This window comes from Empidonax traillii, unplaced genomic scaffold, assembly GCF_003031625.1.
Source record: "Empidonax traillii isolate 1590-97213 ecotype Southwest subspecies unplaced genomic scaffold, ASM303162v1 scaffold243:size714344, whole genome shotgun sequence".
Classification (NCBI taxonomy): Eukaryota; Metazoa; Chordata; class Aves; order Passeriformes; family Tyrannidae; genus Empidonax; species Empidonax traillii.
In genome coordinates, this window is record NW_020955436.1 from 461,413 (window position 1) to 484,313 (window position 22,901).

A 22,901-nucleotide genomic window follows, 5' to 3' on the forward strand; every position below is an offset into this window, starting at 1 on the left:
TTTTATATATATTCTCTTCTTAGTCATTTGAATCAGGACTGGCTACGTTTGCAATTGTCCTAAAAAAGGACATGAAGTTAACGGAAGAATTCTTCAAGTTTTGTAACAGGGATGTTCCAGAAGAGAAACTTAAAGAGCTAAAGATAAGCTATGACTATTTGCAGGAAGCATTTTTGGTGGTCTGTGATACATCTTCAAAACGAGCCAAACAAATACTCTGTGCTGTTGACTCAGAAATGGTATGTTTTTATCAATGTATGTTTTTACCTTGGTTCTCTTCAAGGTAATTGAACTAAAATGAAGGAAATCGGTTTTGCTTTCTTTAGTTTCATCTTAGTATAAAAATATGTGTATGATTCAATTTAAGATGGTAGCAAGTGTGACTAGACTCCAGGAGCACAAATAAATATACAACTTCCCTTTCCAGTCTAAGCTTGGAGTAATGCACCAGCAACTTTTAAGTAAACTGCAGAGATTTTCAGACTGGATCACAGAGAACAGTAAAATCGTGAATGACTTCACAATGAATACTAATGATATGGAAGAGATGAAGAGAAGTTTACAGCTATTTAAAGTAAGTATTCCTTATGGCAGGTGTTGGTGCTTCAGACAAATGTTGCTCCTTACAATGGATTATTAGCTAGGTTTTGTATTCAGGCTCATTAATTTTTATCACTTAAACAGACAGCTAGAAGTAATTACTTAAGAAACAACTACTTGATAATCCAGTAATAAAATCTTGTTGATTTGTGTTTTCCCTTGCAAAAAAAGTATTATTAAGTTGGGATTACTGAGAAAGCTATTGGCTCTGCTTACATTTGTTACAGTAAATCTGAAACTTTTGGAAATCTGATTTATAATACAAATATTTCAGTGATTGGATCTTTATGCATAAGGTTCAGAATCTTTACCGAAGTTTAATTACCTTTCAAATCAATTATATATATGTGAGAACACAAGGTGGGATAAAAAGTCTCTTCATTACACACTCCATAAATTCATCACCATGAAAAAGAAATTGGATCAGATTTTTAGTAAAGTTCATACACCTCTGTGTGTATGAATGGTAAAACTTTTTTAATTTGTTTTAATGTGCTTTAATGAAGTTCTGGTATACATGGTAATCTCATAGGGGTTCCACGGTATGTAACTATTGTCAGAATTTGCCACATTGCTAGGAATGGGACTTCTCTCTGTGAAGTTAAGAATAAGAATGATTTCAAGTAAGTATTTTAACATTTCTGGGTCTTCAGACCCAGAAATGTCAAAATGTTACACCTAATTTGCCATAAATCTTCCATAGTTGAATGACAGTCAGTTGTGAGGCATCCATGACAGAGTAAAGAGAGAGAGGTGTGCAAGATCACATTATTTGTTACTTGGAAACAGACTGTCCTGAGAGAAACCACGCACAAATATTAATGTCATACAGCTGAATATATCAGAATGCTTCCGAGTTTTGATTTACTGGGACTAAACTGTCTACCAAAAGCAATTGGGTAGACACTTTCCAAAAGGAAAGTGGGGACAGGGGCTAAGAAAAGGTGATAGGGATACTTGTGTTTTATTTGTACTGGCTTTTTTCTTTATTGCTAGTAATTCCCTTCACTTCATTTACAGAACAATTCTGCAGAGCTCAGCCGTGAAAAAATGCAACTGGAGTCCACTGCGTTTGATGTTCAGTTTTTCATTTCTGAACATGCTGAAGATCTTTCTCCTAGTCAGAGCAAACAACTGCTGAGGCTTTTAAATACCACCCAGAAATCTTTTCAGGAAGCACAGGAAGCAATAACTTCTCAAATGGAAAGTTTAGAGACTCAGTTACAGGCAGTGCAAGAGCTGGGTGATCAGAAGGTTTGCCTTTCTGTGTAAATGTGCACTAAATGTTTCTGTCTATGGATGAGGAATTTGAATACCAGCATGCAATATTGAGTGTATTCCTATCTTTTTCCTTTTTACTGTGGATATTTCATAGTTCTACAAAGGGGGTAATGATCAAGTTTGGTGAATTGTCATTTTTGCCTTTCTTGGTACAGTCACAGAAACAGCATATTATTATGACCAGACATGGGTCTGCTCTTTGTAGTAATGAGAGAAATTTACTTGAGGTTTCTCACAAGTGTTGTTTCTTTAGCAGCTATATCAGTAATTGATCTGAGCTATATTAATCACTGAATTTACTGTCACACCATTGCTTATCACTTCTGTCTTGATTTTCTTTTCCTTTAATTTGCCAGGTTGTCTTCTTATATTTATAGTACTGTGCTTATCTTTACAGTTACAGAACGAGATTTGTTAAAATCCTAGCTACCATGGCTTGTTTCGACTGAGACAGGTTAGAGGGACAGACATATGAGTAAACCAGCCAAGATATTTGCAGTTGTAGGCGTGGGCACTGGGAATGCTCTGAGTCAAGTGGTGACAGTTACATCTTCAGCTGGCATGGATGCAGTTGGCAAGTGTAAGCAGCCTTTGCAGAGTCAAAGGAGGCTGATAAGATTCTGCAGCATAACTGCATCTCCTCTCCTCTTACAGAAGCACTGTTAAGACTCAGGTTCACCACCTCAGCCCCCATTTTATGCATAATAAAAAGTGCTTTAGTATTCTGTAGACTTTGTATTATTTTGCCATGCTAAGAACATTTGTTTCCGCTGTATTTTGTGAAAGAAACATAAAATTGAGTATCGGAAAGGCACAGATAAGATTTCTAGGACTTTGTAACAATAACGAGCTTGCATGTTTTGTTCTTCTGTACTGCTTAAAAAGTTGACAGTTTCTATTCAGGTAACATATTTTGCATACCAACAAGAGCTAACTCACATTCACAACTAACCTCTGTTTTGATGTCCTTTTTTCAGAATTAATAATGTTTATCACAGGTTTGAAGTGGTTAAGAAACTGGATTTTCACTCTTGTCATTTGGAGATTTCATCCTTCACATATGTGCATGGCCAGACTACTATCGGGCAATTCCATCAAACATGGTCTCTTTTACTTACACATTTGAGGTTTATCCATAACTTCTGTATGTTCATCTTGCTCTTTGTACCACTGCTATCATGTTTACAGCATACTTTAAAAATTATTGCTTTGCAATATTGATGTTCAAAGATATTCTAATACTTATTTAGTGTGTCTGCTGATTCCTGAAGTGAGGACTTGTTGTTTTATTTTTCAATTGTACTTGGCTCCAATGTAGGATGTGGCTGAACGGCAGCAGGAATGCAAAGAGAAACTCCAGGAAATCTGTGATTTGCTTACACAAACTGAAAATCGACTCATTGGACAGCAAGAGTCTCTTGTTATTGGAGACAGCAAGGCTGAGCTGGAACAATACCAGACCAAACAGGAGGTATGCACGATTCTAGTCAGAGAAGTTAAAGAATACTGAGTGCAGAGGAGAGTGACTGAACTCTTTTGTTGAGTAACAAGACTTGTCATGTGAGAGGAAAATAAAATAGATTTGTTTGACCTACGCAAAGTAAAGGCTTAGTGGCTTGCATTTAAACTGCTGCCCATGACTACACTCCAGTATGAACCAGTGGGAGAACAGAAATTTCCAAATGAGGAGACACCAAAATAAATGCTACACATTTCAAAAAGCACTCTTGAAGCAGGCATGAAGTTTGTTAATATATTAGCTTAAGATTATTCCTGTCAAATGTGATAAAATCACAAGTTTTGCTTGTGCTAAAATAATTCAACCAACTTTTTAACTGGTATCAAAGCGTGTTTATTCCTGTTCCAGTATTTTGAAAAATTTTGATGCAAGGCTTTCTCTTGCCTGGGGCTTTCCATTGCCTCACTCTTGTTTTGGTTTGAATTCTGGTTTTTATTAGTGTTTCTTGGAATCTCTTTGGCGTCCTCATGTAACAAAGCCCTTTCAGTTTGCTTGCTTTCCTTGCTCTTCAGCTGTTAGTAGTCATCTATAAACTTTGACTATGTCCTGACTGATACGGAGTTTGTGATAGTTAAAGAACTGAAGAACTTGGTGTTCTTCTTCCTCCTTCTCCTAGTAATAGTTTGCTATACTGTAAAACTCCAAGTCAGGTTTAGTAATGTATAAAGGCAGAAATTTCCTTATGCATCTTGCCTTGCTTTGTTTATCTTTGAGGTGATACATCTAATTTGTCAAAGTTTTCTTATTGCCAGTGGAAAGATACAGACACTGTTTTGGTATCTCTTACCTATCTTAAGAATTTGTGGCCTAAATGGGTTATCCACATACTTGCTGAAGTATTAAAATGAGCTGCAGTTTTAGCTACCAAACTGTATTCCATAATTGCTGCAAAATCTTTAGTCTAGAATGAGAACCAGATATTCTGTCTTGCAGCTCCAAGATTGGTATACTGCATAAAAAGACAAAAAGTGTCATTGTTTCAATAACTGGGTTAATGTACTCAACAGCATAATTGTTGTAATTAAAGCTCCTCTCAGATAACTGGGAGGGAATCTAGGAAAACCACTTTGGATAAATTGAAACTAAGTATCTGTCCTCTATGAAATTCAATGGATGTAAACATTCTTCTGAGACTGAAATATTATGATTGATTAAAACTAAAATAAAAGTATTCTTATGCCATTCCTGGCCTGAACAGAACAAAAAAAGTATGGGAAAACTTCCAGCTAGGAAAGATAACTACAATTTCCTAACCTCTATTCAGTCACTTTATTTTCAGCAGCTTTCTGTTAGGATAGTAATGGAAAGAATTTGTCAGGAGACTCACTAACTGCAATGTAACAGATTTACTTTATCTCTTGATTTCTATAACATAATACATATGTTTTTCTCCATCATGGAAATGCAGTATTTGAGCTTCTAAAGAAAGGAGAAAAAGTGGCCTGAGTCTGAATAGCAGTGTAAGCCAACAGACGTGAAATTAAAAAAAAAAAAAGGATTGAACTGCAACAACATTGTCAGATGTTGATGTCTTTGATTTTGGTAATTCTATCTGCAGTTTAGTAATGTATCATATACTTTCCCAAGTTAGAAAGGACCAGTGTGGTGCTTACCCCAGAAGAGGGAGAGTTCCAATAAAGTTAATTGGACGAATCTGGTTAATAATTTAATTATTTTTATGTGCTTTCTTTTTTCTCGAAGGAGATACAAAAAGACATGAGGAAAAGTGCCCAGACACTGGCAGAGATTGTGAAAAATACTGAAACGTTCTTGAAAGAGAATGGAGAAAAGTTGTCACAAGAAGACAAGACTGTTCTGGAACAGAAACTGAATGAAGCTAAGACAAAGTGTTTGCTCCTTAGCCAGAAAGCAGAAGAGTCCAAGAAAGAACTTGATAAAGCTATGACAACAGCAATTAAGCAGGAAACAGAAAAGGTTTTTGGGCAACCACTTTGTACCTTTGTTCAAACTTTTTACATGTCTTATGGGATTAGTCTTGCAATTTACCCTTGTGTGGTGGGTTGATCTTGTCTGGATGCCAGGTGCTCACCAAAGCCATTCCATCGCTTTCCTCCTCAGCTGGACAGGGAAGAGAAAATGTAATGAAAGGCTTCTGGGTGGAGATAAGGGCAGGGAAAGATCACTCACCAGTTACTGTCATGGGCAAAACAATCTTGACGTGGGGAAATTCATTTATTACCAATCAAATCAGAGTAGGATAACAAAAAATAAAAATGAAATCTTAAAAATACCTTCCCTCCACCCTCCTTTATTCCTAGGTTCAGCTCCAGAATTCTCTCCCTCATTCCCGCCATTGTTGCAGGGGGATGGGAAATGTGGGCTAAGTCAGTTCATCACACATTGTCTCTGCCACTCCTTCCTCCTCAGGGGAAGGACTCCTCACACTTTTGCCATGCTCCACTGTGGGGTCCCTACCATGGGAGACAGTCCTTCATGAACTTCTCCAAGATGAGTCCTTCCCACTGGAAGGCTGCAGTTCTTCAAGAACTGCCCCAGCATTGGTACCTTCCATGGGCCGCAGTCCTTCAGGAACAGATTGTTCCAGTGTGGGTCCCCCATTGGGTCACAAGTCCTGCCAGGAGCCTGCTCCAGCGTGGACTTCCCATGGGGTCACAGCCTCCTTCAGGCATCCAGCTCCAGCACAGGGATTCTCCATAGGCTACAGGTGGATCTCTGCTCCACTGTAGACCTCCGTAGGCTGCCCCACCATGGTCTTCACAATGGGCTGCAGGGGAATCTCTGCTCTGGCTCCTGGAGCACCTCCTCCCTCTCCTTCTTCACTAATCTTAGTGTCTGCAGAGTTGTTCCTCTCACATATTCTCACTCCTCTCTTCAGGCTGCAGTTTTTCACACACCCTTCTTAACTATGTTACCCCGGAGTTGCTGCCACCATCACTGGTGGGCTCAGCATTGGAAAGTGATGGGTCTATCTTGTATCTGGCTGGGATGGGCTCTGTCAGACACGGGAGAAGCTTCTGGCAGAGAAGCCATCTCTGCAGCCCTCCTGCTACCAAAACCTGGCCACTCAAACCCAACTCATATTGATAAACTGTAGGGAGATTAAAGTCATATTTCATTTGAGTAACTAATGAACTGATGGTTTATTTTCTTATTAAAAACCCAGCAACTTCTATGTCAATCAATAATTCACTTTAATATTAATGTATTTTAAATGGTCTGTTTCCATATGATATTTTGTAATGCTTACAGAAGATTTCCAAACTGAAACTGTGAAATTTCAATGTAGGTTGCAGCCATAGAACAGCTGGAAGAAAGCAAAAACACAATAGAAAATCTTTTGGATTGGTTATCAAATGTGGATAAAGAAGCGGAGCATGGCCGGAAATTTAAGAAAGTGATAGAACAGAATGGAACACACTTTGAAGAAGGAGATGTGAAAGTTTTGGAAGGAGAGGAGGATGATGTCAATGGTAATCTGCTGGAAATGCAGCCAGACATTGAAACTCAGGTGGATGGACTAGTAAAAAGCACAGATGATAATCTGAACCAGCAGTATCAGAAAGTCAAGGTACTGTTTTTACTGGATGTATTCAGTATTTAGGTGCTAAGCATATTAGTCCTTATTCAACATAAGTGAAGACAATCTCATCTGTTCTGTTGTGGGCTTTGGAACAGGCACTAGGAAGATTGTGATATATAGTGGCAGGAATTTCAGTAGTTAGAATGTATTGCATATTTGTCATTTTTTTGCTGTTACTATAGTTTTTTCTTGCAAGTAAATATAAAGAATCTTTGTGATAAGTCTATTATTATTTTGTATGGTGAGAAATTAATGCAGGTAAATAAAATGCAAAAAGTAGCAATGTAAACTCATACCCTTTATGTGACTTGTCCAAAAATCTTTGTGATAGCCAAATTATGCATCCCCCTAGAATCCCCTGTAAACACTGATTGCCAGTGGCTGCAAATAATAGTTTACTGAAATTACTATCTTCATTCCCCGTAACTTTAACCCATGGGCAAAGCAGTATTTGAAGGCTTTGGAAGAGTGAGTTACGTAAAATCACAGTGTGGCATTTTAAAAATAGATTTTCCAGGTATGGTAATTGGAAGCATTAAAAATAATAAGAGCTCATTTTTATGGTGTTTGTTGGCTTACAGTTGAGAAACCAAGGTGTGGGTTGATGGACATCTTAGTAGAAATTATTATACTTACAACTGATACTATTTTGGATTTCCTTTCATATTAAAGAAAAACCCAACCAAAACCCCAAAAGCAACCTAAGAAAATAAGATACTTTGGTTTTGTGTACATGCTGCTTTTACTTCCACTTTTTTGACAGTTCTTTTCTGCATCTAGTGCCCATTGTACTTGTGGAAAAAAAATCTACCAGTTTATTTTACATGAGAGTGGAAGAACTTCAAGAATAAAGAGCTTTTTAAAATATATTTGAAACATGGTTTTTATTTGACACCCAGTTCTTGTGGTTTAGCTCTTTTTATGGGGTTGAAAAATTTACATGCATAGATTGTGTCTTGATTTTTAATGTCAAAAGGACCTGCTTTATGACTAACTATATTGATAAGAATCACTGGTCTTGATTTTGAAAAACAGGAAATAGACTGTTTTTATTTGGAAAGTTACTTACTTTTGAATGCTTTATTTGTTAAATCCCATTTTGAGACAGGGAAATAGGAAAATTTATATTACACTAAGCACACTACCATAAATGCTAAGCAATAAGCAAATAATTTATATTAGGGAAAAAAAGTTAAAAAGTTTGATAATGTCCAGTTTTGCTCTACAATGCTGTCTTTTAGAAGTACTGGGGAAGATGTTTGTGTTATATATACATCCAGGTATTGCTGAGTTGCAGTAATTATCTGAAGCCATTCATTTAGCCATGGCTTATTTATCTGGCAAAAATTACCATTGAATGTTCTGTAAAATTTTGAAACTGCATGAAAATATGATGACCAGGAGTCACTAAAATTACTGAAAAAACATGGGCTTTTAATAAATAATATGAAAAGTAGAAAAGCCTTTTATCATTTTGATGGACTTTGTTTTGCATATCCTTTTCTAGGGAACCATCTGAGAAGGTGCTGGTCATAGTTTATTTTTCTTTTTCTTGTAGGCTCAACATGAGAAAATTATTTCACAGCAGCAAGCTATCATAGTAGCAACTCAGTCTGCTCAGGCACTGCTGGAGAAACAAGGGCACTACCTTTCCCCTGAAGAAAAAGACAAGATGCAAAGGAACATGAAAGAGCTGAAGGCTCAGTATGAGACTGCTTTAGCCGAATCAGAACGGAAAATGAAACTGACTCATTCTCTAAGAGAAGAACTGGAGAAATTTGATGCAGACTATAGTGAATTTGAAACCTGGCTGCAGCAGGCAGAACAAGAACTTGACAATTTGGAGGCAGGGGCTTCTGACTTCAGTGGTATTATGATCAAACTGAAAAGGCAGAAGAGTTTTTCAGAAGATGTTATATCTCACAAAGGTGATTTACGGTATATTACGATTTCTGGACAAAGAGTTTTAGATGCTGCAAGGTCGTGTAGCAAAAGAGATGGTGTGAAGGTTGACAAAGATGGTATCGATACTTCAGCAACATACACTGAAGTGCAAAATAAACTGGACAGTGCTTCAGATCGCTTCAAATCCCTCTATACTAAAGTAAGTTTTATTTATACTGAATAGGAAAGACTACTGTAATTGATTTAGCAATTTGTATAGAAAGGAGTTAGCTGATGAAACAAACACTGTGGGAAGTTGTACATTCTTTTTTTCTCAAAGTTAGATAACAGAACAAGATGCTTTTCTAGAAGATCTGCTTTAGTCAGGTGCTGGACTATTTAATGTCTGAAAGGATTAAATTTTCTACTACATGTTATAAGGGACAAAGAAGACCAGATATGTTCATTGTTCTTTCCAACCTTAAACAAACTCTGCATTTGTGGCAGTATGGGATGGCTGAATAACATTTTGGAGTGTAAGAAATTGTAATACTTTTAGATGGATAACATTTCTTTATGTTACTTACAATATTTCCCACAACTGCTTATTTACTTGGCTTCCTACTAATAAAATGAATGCAAAAAGAGAGGAACTGTACCAAGGTTAGCATGCAAAATTTCAAATTGGTTTGTATTCTGAAATAGTTTGTCCCAATATGACCTTTGTTGTCTGCACTAGGCATGCAGGAACATAGTCATTTGAAGATATAAATTCTTTTCTGCAGCTCTGCCAAGTAAACATTTTATCCTTAACAATCTGAGATTAGTCTCTAACTAATGAGTAATTAGTAATGCAAAATCCTCCATGTACCTTAAAGAGGGAAGATAATCTGTCTCTCTGCGCCAGGTTCATGTATGGAATCTGCCCGGTAGAATTAGACAAACATCACCAGCTGGTCTCACATGCCAAATTTCCGGCTGTTTTCAAAAAACCAACACATTGTTGATCAATACTGAAAATATTCCAGAATTTTGAACTTTTGAGATAATTATTAATTGAACCATTTAAGACAGAGTTACTGTCAGTATCCTTTGACCATGCCATTTCATAATTTTCTAAGATCATAGGTTCAAATTCATTAGTAGAACTTCAGTGTCCAGTGGTATTGTGTTCGTGTGCAACGGTGGCCATCTTTGTCTGGAAATTTTTATCTCTTTAAGGCTTTTTGGTCAGAAGTATAAATTCTGTAAAGACATTAATTTGATTGCTTGATTACAAAAACAGGGTAAAACTTGTTCTCTCAGTATGTGAAGGTAGCTGTTCATTTACAAAAGCTTGTTTTCATTTTCCCACTTAACTTGTATGAACAGGGAAGCTAAAGCTTGTATTGACACGTTAGATTTCCTCCAGTTGGTTTATTGGATTAGTCTTGAGTATGAATATAAAAATTTTATTGAAAAATTTTCAGAGAGCTTATTTTTATGCGTATAAAAAGTCTACACCAGCAGCTTGATTTGTGGTCTCAGATTTGTCAATTTGCCAAATTCTGTCCTTTCCATATATACATTTAGCAGAGTTATAGCAGATATACTTTAAGTATTTGACAATAATTATCCAGAGCAAAGTAGAGTTTTCAAGTCTTGAAGGACAGAATTCTAAAAAGTGAGATCTTCCAAGTGGTAAATGAGTTTATAGTAACCTTTTTACCTTTTGTAAAAGCTTCTTGCTTTTAATAAATACTTATATTGCTTTCCCTTTTGTATATATGCATTCGTACATATGTGAGACTTGGTTTTATAGGCAAATGTGTTGAAGGAATCTCAAGTCAGTTCTTGGTTAACTGGTTATGTAAATGAATGTGTTCTATGTCTGCCCACCAGATGGAGACCAAGTACCATGTGTAAACATTAAAGTTCAGTGCCTGGAAGGTTCAGAGTATAAATATTTAATGTAAACGTTTATAAATATTATGACTTGATACAATCATGTTTTGCTTGTGAAACCATCTCCAGAAAGTCTGAAAGAGTTCCACTGACATTTTTACATGGTAATTCACTCTAGACCTTTGGGGCATGCTGATGTATAGGGCTAATAGGATCTTGTTCAGATGACACTAAGTGACCGAAACAAAGCGTATGTACAATAGCAAGCCGTATCACTTTGGATTCACTATGCAACTAAAGTATTTATGAAGGCCATACTCCACTGTGTGTGTTTTAATGAACATACATATCTCTCCTGATTTTTTTTTTTGATTTGTCGTTTCCACTGGCTACATTATTGATATCAGAGTGCTGATAAAGAATCTTCACATTAATGAATCCAAAAGTATTCCTAAAGCTAGTGCTATGGTTTAGATTCCAGTTTCCCACCTGCATTGGTAAATTGATCCTAAATCACCTTTCAGGAGCACAAACTGGGAAGACCTGCATAGCCTGTCCAGCTGTCATGTCTTAGTTCGGAGATCAGGTAGACAGTGGGATGATGGCAGGAAAAAATCATGCAGTATTTCAGGAAGGAAGGAGTGTATGACTTTGAGATTGGTATGAAATGCGGCACACACTTTAATGCCTGGGTATTTGCCTGTTTGTTTTCTACTCTTTTAGTGTAGCATCCTTGGAAATAACCTCAAAGACCTGGTGGATAAATACCAGCATTATGAAGATGCCTCATCTGGACTTTTGTCAGGTCTCCAGGCCTCTGAAATAGCTGTGAACAAGCAACTGTCAGAGCCAATTGCAGTGGATCCCAAAAATCTCCAAAGGCAACTTGAAGAAACCAAGGTGAAAAGCTATAAAATGCAAAAGTACTTTTGTCCTAAAAGAAACTGCTTTTTGTCTGAAAAACAGGATGATCTAATATAATCCAAGTGGATGCAGGCCAAATTCTTGCCCTGCATGTGGGCATTTAACTTTTCTGGTTCTGAAATTTGGCAGTTCAGAGTGATATCTGAGAAGCATTGAAAAGAAAAAGATGCTATTAACAGTGGTGAAAGTGAAAGCAAGATGTGTTTTATATCACTTAGCAAATGATAGGGTGAAATCTGAAAAGTTTTTGAACTAAGATAGGATTTACTGATTACAGTTGGCTATCAGAGTAGGATTTGGGATAGAATTCCTTACAGAGAATTCCATGTGATTGTTGTCTGTGACTCTTGATTTTCTCTGTTCACATTTGTGTGTTACTTCGTTATGAAAGGGATTATACCAGAAAAGCAGTGAGTAGTCTGTTTGCCTGCTTCAGTTGCATTCAGTGTTATATTCCCTGCAGAGAGGGAATATAACGTAATTTGCGCTGCACAGAAAATCAGTGTTTTTTATTTTTCCCCACTGAGCATGTAACTCATGACTTTAGGTAAATCCTAGTAGAGGCAAAAAAAAGTTAGTGATAGAGCTTGTGAAGGTAAAACTGCAGTTATCTGCATGAAATGTAGGTTTAGAGAAAGCTTTAGGAACCCAAGTATAAGGTAATTTATATGAAGTTTCATACACTCTGTCATCATTGAATGGACACTTGTATTTTCATAAACACATCCCATCGCCTATAATATAAATAAACTGAAGATTCTTTGTTTTTCAGTGAGCAAGGCTACTGGTCTGGCATTTCCTCATTGTTTTGTCTGTGGTCTATGGAGTATCAGTGCAGGCTGGATATGTTTACTATTGACAAATCATAATCATTTCCCTTCCATCAGCCTGAGCAGTAGTTACTTTTACCTATGATATTTTTCAAATCCACCTTTGCAATTGCCCAACACTTGGGTGCATGACATCAAAAGGAGACAAATCACAGCCATGTTTAAGACAAGAAAATTAAAAGTGTAAGTTTTAGACTCCTAACAATGGAACAGTTTAGGTACATTTGTGCTTCCAAGTGCTAGAAGAGAAGAAAAACACCAATCACAATTTGAAGCTTCATTTAAACTTTTTGTTCCTTATGCCAAAGTGAATTCTATCCTCTATAATGCAAATTTTCATGGAAGTAATACAAAAGGAGTGAGGACTGGGGTTCTTTTTATGAGATGTCTAAATGGATTAGTTTCCACACAAAAGAGCACTCAATGAATATGAGCTGGGAAGAAGGGAGAGGGTACAACTTGTCAAAAGATTCAAAGGAGGAGAAAAAACAGGAGGCTGAAGAAAGAAAGCCAATTAATGAAAGCAAAACAAAGAGTATTTTGAAGAAGTCAGGTGTTGCAATTTAAAGCTGTCCCTTGTAGCCAGCACATGCAGCTGATAATCCAGCTAGACATAGGCCTTGGCAGCATGATGAGGTCTAATCTTTTTATGGGGATTAACTGTTCTTCAGAATATTCTTCAGTGCCTCTGGCATCAGCTTGCTTGCCTTCTGCCAGCATACAAAGTTTTCTGGTACTTTTTTTTTTTCTTTCTTTCTTTGTCTTTTATATTTTTTTCCACACAAGTACTAGTGTAAGGGAAGTTCCTCTTCAGGTCTCTGTGGTTCACTGTGTCAGTTTGGTCAGCAAGATGTACTGTGTTCTGGTTGTGCTTTTGAGGCCATTGTTGAATGCACTGACATGTCTTCTTTGCCCTGGCAGGGCACATAGCATTTACCTTTTGCTTCATATATTCACTGAGTTAGTGTGTATCAGAAAATAAATGAGAAGTACCTTCATTTTGGACTTGTATTTCGTGCAAGTGAATAAAAACAAAGGCACATCATACAGAGATGCACCTTGCACAGGGGCCTGAAATAATTTAAAGATTATTTACACTATCGTACTTTAATCCCCTTTTAGAAGTTGATTCATCCTTACTGTCTTTGAATCTGGAGTGAATCATGTCTGTGCTAGTATCTAAACATGTATTCCTTGGTTGAATGGACAAACCTAGGAAAAATTCAGTGACACTGGCTCCAGGAGGTTCCTGTCTCTGAAGGCAATCATCTTGTTTCAAGCTGTTCCTGTTTACACTATGATGTCAGTCTGATCCTTTGTCAGTACTACTGATGGTGAATGTGTAACTGCTGCTGCTGACTGTATGGTTTTCCCCTGAATTGTTGTCAGATGCTGAGTTGAAAATATTTATTATATAGAGTCTGTACAAGTGATCTTTAGAAACAATCAAAAGATACATTTTGAAGTTACATGCAAGTTGAGTCAGATAAGCATTCTAAAACAGAAGACAAAAAAGATGGTGAATGAACTAAACAAGGGCCAGAAGTCATAGCCACCCATCAGGATTTTTCTTAGGGAGAGGTGAGAAATTAAATTAGTTTATTCCCAGCACTAAGTTTAGGTTGTATGATGTATCATACCTTGCATATGTAACTATCAACTATACTGAAAAACCTAACTGATAATAGTGGAATTTTACAGGTTCTTCAGGGACAGGTGTCTAACCACCAAATTGCTGTAGAAAAACTGAAAAAAGCTGCTGAAGTGTTATTGGATACAAGGGGAGAGTTGACACCAGACAAAGATGAGATTCAGAAGACACTGGGTAAAATATTTGCTTTTCTTAATACCTCTTTTTATCACTTGTGTCTGCATGCAGGTTGTGGAAGAGACAAAATACAGAGTTTCCACATTCTTGTGTCGCAGTTCAAGTCCATGTTTTGTTGAGTCATAAGCCATTACAACATACAGGCCAAAAAACCTGTGACTAACCAAACCTTACCACCACCAAAACACAATACACACACAATACACACAATACTCTTTCCCTGTCAGTTGTGAGAAGTAGCACAGCATGACATTCACCACTGTCTAAGTTTGAAGACTCTCTCTGTGTATCACACAACTATCTCTTACTGGAATCCCAAAAGTAACTTGGAGAACAACAAAATAAAACAACTGGGAGCTTGCCTCTTTGGAGCTGGTGATGAAACTCCATAGGAGGTACATGGAGCTTGACTTTCAGAGAGTTATCTTGAAAATGTTGAATGTCTGATGAGGAATCATCTGGAAGAACTTCTCAGCTCTCACAATAACATGAGACGCAATTGTAGAAGAGCTGTTTCAATAATCTGCTATTTTATTTCTTGGTAACAGTCTACAGCTGTCTTAAGCTAGAGCTTCATTGGAACCAGTTTCTAAAGCTGGGCACTACAGCCGTAAGCTGCTCTCCATTTGCCTTGTCCTGTGTGTTTCTTGGCTCTGTTTGAAGATTTTGATCTTTGATTCTGTGTTATTAGTGACTGAAGCTGGTATTTTTTTCTTCATTCTGATGTAGCCATTTTTGACTCACTTAAATGGTAAGATCTGGTAAAATGAGTTAAAAGCTTAGAGGCTAGAGGAAAATGTTGAAATTATTTTCTCTTTATCAGATGATATTGTGGAGAGGTATGACAATTTATCCAAATCCGTGAATGAAAGGAATGAAAAACTTCAAGTAACTCTGACACGATCCCTGAGTGTGCAAGATGGTTTGGATGAAATGATGGATTGGATGGAAAGTGTTGAAAAGAGCCTTAAGGAACAAGAACAAGTGCCTTTGAATTCTGCTGCTATTCAGGATATTATTAGTAAAAGCATTGTAAGTAGCATTCTTTGAAAGAAGAAACATAAGTTTGATAATGCAGATTTCAAGAAAGAATTAAAATCATAGTTCGGCACCTTTAATGGTTTCAAAATACTTACTAAAGAGGACTGTTGTGTGAAGTAAAACTGCACATAAGAATTTTTGTAGCTGAAATAGATCTACACGAGTGGTCTAGCTGTACTGATTTGTTGCTTTATATGGTGGACCAGCTTCATTTCTTAAAATTTAGTTAAAAGGAGTGCAAAGCAGTTCTTGTTTGTTTCAGATGCTGGAACAAGACATTGCAGGTCGCCAAAGCAGTATAAACACTATGAATGAAAAAGTGAAGAAGTTCACGGAAACAGCAGATCCATCCACTGCATCCACGCTGCAAGCTAAAATGAGTGAACTTGCAGGACGGTTTTCTGAAGCAAGTAACAAGCATAGAGAGAAGCTTCTGAAAATGGAGGAGTTGAAAACTAAAGTGGAGTTATTTGAAGGTCTGTCAGAAAAACTTCAGTCATTTCTAGATGAGAAGAACCAAGCCCTCAGTGAGACAGAGGCACCAAGAAAGGATGTTAGTGAAGTGTCTCAGTACATGCAGGTACTGCAGCATTCAATTTGTCTATATTGTGCATTTTTAGTCTAACTCCTCTGATTGAACAATAAATAAGGCATGCTTTTTTCCCAGCTTTGGTTGGTTAGCTAAAATCAAGAGTTGAATTTTCAACAAGTGATTGTTAAGTCTAGAATGAAGAATGTAATCCTATTTTGCAGGAAGCTAGTGTAGAATTGGCACAACACAAGAAGGATCTGGAAGTTTTGAAGCAGCTTGTTGAAGAACTTTCATTTCATGCTCTTCCTGGAGATAAAGCATTGGTATCAGAAAAAGTAAATACTTTATCTAAGAAATTCAAAGAGGTAGAGGAGACTATAAAGGAAAAGTAAGTTGAATAATCTAAGTGTTTCCGCTTTGGCTAATAACACAGTGTGAATGTTGTGATGACTGCTATCCTTTTGTGTGCAATCTCAAGAGACTGCAGTTAACCAAAGTAAGCGAGGGGGTTTTATTTGAAGAGATTCTATTTGAAAATGCCTCTGTAGTTAGTCTGTCTGGCTCAAGAGCACTAATATGGACGGTAAAGACAAGTAACTTTTCAAATTTTGTGACATTCACAAGGATCCTGGCAGTTTTAAGAAAACCCTTCTCTGATAGAACAGAAATTGCTGCTTATAAAGCATATTGCTTTAGAGTATCATTTGGCGTCAAAGCTGCAAAGGAAAACTAGAGAAATTATAGAAGATTCCATGTAAGTTACCTTTACAGCAAGACTAGATTTTGTACATTCTACTTATATCCCTAAAATTAACTTTTGTGACACTTTGAATTTAGGAATAGTAATATCAGATTGATAACATCTGTTGGTTTAATTATCGGAAGGAATACAGTTATACCTTTAATTGTTTTTAATTGTCTAGAGAAGAGGATGTATCATCTTGTCAGAAACAAATGGATACTTTTGAGCTCCTCGTAGAATCATTAAAGAAATGGATAAAAGAGACCATAGAACGAATTCCAGCAGCGCAACCCTCCCTGAATACAGAGGAATTAAAGAAACCTTTGGAAGATACACTGGTAAGGTATTGTAGAGGAAAAGTGAAATATGGCTGAAAAAATGAAAGCATCTGTTACAAACATTAAAGTACAGATTTAAGGTGTAAGCAGTCATAGTAATTGGGATTAGGGAACTTGCTGTCTGCATTTACGTTCACATTTCTTTTGCACGTTTGCAGGGGGTTCTCAAGTAGCAAAGTTGTTCCTTTCTTTACACTAAATCCTTTAAGTCTGAAAACAGTTTTGTAATGATCAAATTACTATCTTAACCAGAATTTAAAAGATGAATGGACATTGAAAGCACCTGAACTGCAGAAAATGAATAGCAGAGGAACTTTGCTGTGTAACCTAATTACTGCTGTGACTTCTCCTGCAAAACTGAGAGCAGTTGCCAAATCAGGTAAGTCAGGTATGCATTTGTATAATCAGGTAAGCCTTATCCTTTAAGACAAAAATTATTCACCTTTGGATTAGCATTCTGAATTATTATGGCTTGTGAGAAATTATTTAGCTATGTCTCTTCTGGCTGTTGTTTGCTGTGATTCTCATTCAAACTTTCTAATTGCTGTAGTAATTCAACACACATTCTAATTGTTTTACTCTGCCAAAATTGTGTATAAGTGCTCTGATGTTAATGATTAACAGATCCTAAAGCTTTACTTTGGTATGTAATTCTCAGATAGTGAATAAAATGACAGCATCACAGTTGCCTTCACCTCACCTCAGAAAGCTTCTGGCACTGAGAAATTGACTTATTCTGAAGTTTATTGTTTATTCTGATAAGTTCAGTGATTCCCATATCCATCAAGTCTGCAAGCAGGAGAAATACAAACCTTGCTTTTGCACACACTAATGCACCTGCACAGAGATACCTCTTTAATGGCCAGAAGGCTATTCTGTGATACCAAGCAAACACAGAAAGGTTTGCAGAGTCATGGAGTTTTTGTTAGAAGAGTAATGAGGGCATGGTTTACCTAAAAAGTGAGCCTAGGTAAACCTACTCTTCCCAATATTATAGTATATTAATGCTAGTCAGTGTTTTAGTTGAAACAACAACACAGAAGGGTATCAATTTCATATCCCATCATGATTTCCCCAGGCCAAGATGTGTTTTCAGTCTGGACCTTTGACTAAATTCTTTTTAACTGGTAATCAGAATTTAAAGACAGCAAATCTATTTTCACGATTTTCTGTACTCCAGTGTTAAATTTTATTTGTTTTACAGAAACAAACTATTCTGCTAAGTATCATTCCAGCCACAATTAAAGTATGTGGTGCCTTGGGTGTATTAATGACCATAATCACATTTTCAGTCAATTCTTGAACTGACTAGGTCTGGAAATAAGTTCCAGTGTATTGGCCTTCATTGGTCATCTGCAAAGCACTGGGGGGATGGGGACTGCCAGAGGGTACCTAGTGGGGAAAAGTAGAACACTTCCTTTGTCACATCTCTTTGTAGCAGCCACCTGTGGTTTCACTTTTGTTTGAACTTTTAATAAAAATCTTTCAAGGAACATTTCAGAACCTTATTTGGGCTTCTTCCTCTCCTCTTTCTCTGCTTCTGTGCATCCAGATAGAAAAATAGTTAAATAACTATCATGTAAGAGCAGCTATAATCCTCCAGGCTAGAGCATTTGCCTTCCTAGACAAGAGCTTTACTGTGTTTCACTTTAGCACAGTTAAAAATACTGAAGTCAAGCTAATAGAGCATGAAGATTTACAAGACTCTGGCAGGGGCCTATGACTTCTCTTATCTGATTTGTTTTCTCTTACCATCCTCCAGCTGCCACTAATGTGGTCCTCACTGTCCAGCTGGTACTGCAGGGTAGATACATAGCCTTTTCCAAGGAAACCATTAATCTTTCTCTGTTAATTGCTCAGCTGGGAATACATATGTGCAGGAGAGCGGGAAGTGATTCTCCTTGCAGTTCTCTGTGGCCTGATCACGTGCCCCAGCTCTGTGGTCTGACAGTGTTTTAGAAGGCTCATGTAGCTCTGGTTCCAGAGGCTCTGAAATGATGTTTAATTAGTAGGAGTGCTTGCATGAGTGGCTGCCTCCAAGTGGCAGTAAGGACTTCAGGTCTTAACAGTAAGGACTGCACATTGCAATCCCTGTAATGGAACACGTGCTCAAGTCTTGCTTTTGACAGCATAGGGAGGGATTAATCCAATTGGTATCAAGAGCTTTTTGTGCAGAGGTACGGTGGTGAACCATAGAGTCATTTAGGTTGGAAAAGACCCTTAAAATCCCTAAGTCCAAGCATTAACCCAGCACTGCCAAGTCCAGCACTAAACCATGTCTCCTAGTGCCATGTCTACATGTCTTTTAAATACCTCCAGGGATTGTGTCTCAACCACTTCCCTGGTGGGTAAAGGTGCCCTAAGTACATATGTACATACGCACGTGCTATGCATATGCTGTGGATATGTGGTACCACTTATGGTACTGGCTGGCTGGAGCTTTATTCTTTATTCTTGATGTTGTAATAATAGCTATGTATCTTGCTGTTTTGAAGAGGAAATGCTGTGCGGGGGGGTTGGTCTTCCCAGGTGGGAATAAGCATGAGACTTCATCTCTCTTGATCCACAGGTGGCACAATATTAAATGGTGAAGGAGGAGCTCCAGGAACTCAGGATTTCCTGAAAAATAAAGGTCAGTAAAAATTTCAACATGCAATAAAGAAACGTACTTGCTAATTGCTGAAAAATATGGAAGTATTTTTTAATGTTGTACATAAATCTGCTTATTCACACCACCATCACATAAGAAAATTATATTGACCAGGGCATGATACTAAAATTAATTATAACAATACCTATCTCATTATTTTCTTTGAAGACAGACTAAATCTGGCTGTGTTTTGTGACTCAGTGTATACTTTTATAGATGTATACAGGGTTAGCTATTTTGATATAACACATGGCTTTTGAGAAAATTCTAATACATGTCTATGGGGTTTGAAATTTTAACACCCACTAGCACTCACAACAAACATATACACAAGTGTATGTATACAAAGACACCAATTTTATATACATTTGTATCACTGTGACAAAGGAACTTACATAAGACCTTTATATACCTGAACTGTAGCCCAGTACGTTCAACTCTGTGTCATGGAATTGTTGCTTAAAATACTAAAGAAACAATGGGGAGAAAGACTGAGAGGTGTTTGTGTAACTGTACGTATTGAAAAACTGATTTCTGTGAAATAAGTTCTTGCAAATAGGAACTTACATTAGCTCATTCAGATGTAGTGTTGCCACATTTAGAGTGAATTGGAAATAACTCTAACATGTTCATCAACTTCTTATTTGGGGGACTGTTAGCTATTGTAACTCAGAGTACTGTTTAGAAATCCAGGCAATATTGTTTGAAGGACTTCTAAGCTCTAACGTTGTTTTTGTGCACCTTTCCTTTTACAGAACTGACAACTGTTCAACAAGCTATGTCTGATGTAAATCACAGTTATGAAGATTTGGGAGTTTTACTGAATGAAAAGATTTCAGAACTGGAAAATATGCTTTCAAAAATGCAAAATATTCAGGAAGAATCAACCTCAATGATGCATTGGTTGCAAAAAATGGACAAAACTGCATCAAATTGGGAAGCTGCCCCAACTGATAGTGAAGCGGTTAAAGCCCAAGTTGAGCAACATAAGGTACTTTGTGCCTTCAAAAATATACTCTTTTTTATTTGTTATTGGGCAGATGCTATGACATAACTGATATCTCAGCCCAGCTTAATGTTGCTGAGAGTATTTAGATGATCCTAGTAACCATGTCAGTCAGGCTTAGAGCAAATCTGGCAAACTGTGTCAGTGGAATAAAGGAGCACTGTGTCAGAGAGAACCAGTTTTGCAGTTCAGAAAATAGCAGTTTTGGTGTACAGTTAAAGTAGATGAGGCTCTCTTGATTGTGCAGTTAACTTTTTTGATCTCGTTAGAGTTTGAAGGTATATACTAGATTACTTGTAATATCTGAAGGGCTGTATCTGTCCAGAAGCTGTTTCTGCAGCTGCTGGTTCACTGACACTCCACAGACCTCCCAATCTCTGCAGCTGCAGCGGCTTATGTCTCTTCCAAGGCAGTGTTTCTCTTCAGCAGCCTTGTCATGCTTGTTAAGTTATAAAGCTACACAACAGTCTCCTCCCCACTTTTTAACTGATGCGAGAAAACCACTGAATCAGCAGTAGGCTTCTGTCCTGTTTCAGCATCAGAGACATATGCTTCCCTAGCAATGAAGGACAATGTTTACACATGTAAAGGTTCATCTGTAAAGGGAAATGTAATGCATAGGGGAAATTCTTTCCTTGCTTGTGATTGTGTTTAAACAAGGAACAGAATTTGATTTAACTCAGTTTCTTTTATATTTGGCAGATCATCCTTAAAAATTAACCTGAACAGCTACCAACTTTCCTCAGAGCTGGATAACATTCAATCCTAAAATTCAGGCTAAGTGTGGAATAAAACTAGCTCTTTATTTTTTAACAGAGAATATGCAAAGCTAACACGAGCATCTTACCCCGATGTAGTAATGGAAGAATATTCACAAAGAGTTGGAAAACTGAGTGCTTAGGCAGTTTGTTCAGTGTTTATTTTAGTGGGTTTTGGATAATTAAAAAGCAGCTCTCCAGGGCAAGCTTTGTTACTAAAGAACATTTGTATAAGAGCCCTTTGCTAGTCATATAAGAACTGTTCATTTCTGTCTGCAAGAACATCATGAATTAGGATTTGCTGGGGCATCTCAGTCTCCTGTTAGGCCTTACTTTAAGCTATGGTTCTCTTTAAACTATGGTATGGTTTTAGGAGGTATACAATAAACAGTCTGTCTGTGATAGCAGGACTCCTACTGAGGCCACACCACACTCCTCTCCGTTGGTGCTATCTGGGTTATTTCTGCTGTGAAATGTGCTTTGCAGTAGTCAGTTTGCCTTCTGTACACTAACAGATGCCAAGTATGTGTGAGTATGATGGGACCTATTTATCTGAATTTTAGTTCTCTCACTTGTTCGAATTAAGCAATAATTGTTAATGTAGTTTAAATCTTTCAGGTTCTCTCTTCCAAAAAAATGTGACCAGCAACATATACCATTACAAAGTGTTTTGAGATTCATAGCAGAAAAGTAGTATATAAGTGCTAGATGTTTATTGTTTATCTTCATGCTTGACATCTCAATATTAAGAACTTCAAACTTTACCATTCTTTTTTAGTCTCTTATTTATTTATTTTATCACTTAAATTTGCAGCTTTTTGAAACTGAATTAAAGCAAAGTGCTAATAAAGTCCAGGAACTAAAGGACAAAGTAACAGAACTGCTGGAGAAGAACCCTGACTCTCCCGAGGCACCTAAGTGGAGACAAACACTGGATAAAATAGGTACTTCAGTAAAGCTGTATCAGAGCTCAGTAATTTGGAAGATGTTTTATGAATTTTTTAATGTATTACCAATCACTAGTGTTTTAAGTATCTTGCTCCCTCCTACCCCTTAAATTCTGTGGAAATAACTCCGTTAACAGGAGTATAGATCTGGAGTAATGACAGTGATGTCCACAGGCTTTGAATTTGTATCAGTGCAGTTGAGAGAGGCTATAGCTGAACTCCCTGCTTTAAAAGGCTTTGGTTTTTATCTGCAGTTAAAACTTGACTGACCAGACTGACTGCTCAACATACATATTTTATTCTTCTTAGATAATACAACAGATAAGTTGATCCTAATTTCATGTAAAGAACAGTTGGGTTGTTGGTAATGCTCTTCTATGTGTTTTTTTTCCCCCATGAACTAGTGGATTTTGTAATTTGGTAGGTGTGGTAGCCTTTTGCTGTTTTCTAAAACTGATTCTACCCATTTTGCCAGAAAAAAGAAAGGGAAATGACCATGTTTGGACAATAGATTTGGAGATATTGCAGTAAATAGTTGTCATAAGCTTTTAAAGATTCTTTTTAGGTTTGCCATA

The 22,901-nt window shown here is 37.1% G+C and overlaps 1 protein-coding gene across 1 annotated transcript in view; it reads left to right on the forward strand.

Annotated features, from left to right (window-relative positions):
- DST (dystonin) overlaps nucleotides 1-22,901 on the forward strand; it is a 303,925-nt gene that overhangs the window by 194,273 nt on the left and 86,751 nt on the right. Inside the window, 17 exon segments of the mRNA XM_027888673.1 lie at nucleotides 24-239; nucleotides 428-574; nucleotides 1,621-1,854; nucleotides 3,200-3,352; nucleotides 5,102-5,335; nucleotides 6,669-6,950; nucleotides 8,521-9,066; nucleotides 11,454-11,630; nucleotides 14,186-14,309; nucleotides 15,136-15,344; nucleotides 15,616-15,933; nucleotides 16,107-16,273; nucleotides 16,809-16,965; nucleotides 17,218-17,344; nucleotides 19,535-19,597; nucleotides 20,371-20,606; nucleotides 22,194-22,323. Coding sequence (XP_027744474.1) covers nucleotides 24-239; nucleotides 428-574; nucleotides 1,621-1,854; nucleotides 3,200-3,352; nucleotides 5,102-5,335; nucleotides 6,669-6,950; nucleotides 8,521-9,066; nucleotides 11,454-11,630; nucleotides 14,186-14,309; nucleotides 15,136-15,344; nucleotides 15,616-15,933; nucleotides 16,107-16,273; nucleotides 16,809-16,965; nucleotides 17,218-17,344; nucleotides 19,535-19,597; nucleotides 20,371-20,606; nucleotides 22,194-22,323 — 3,520 coding nt within the window.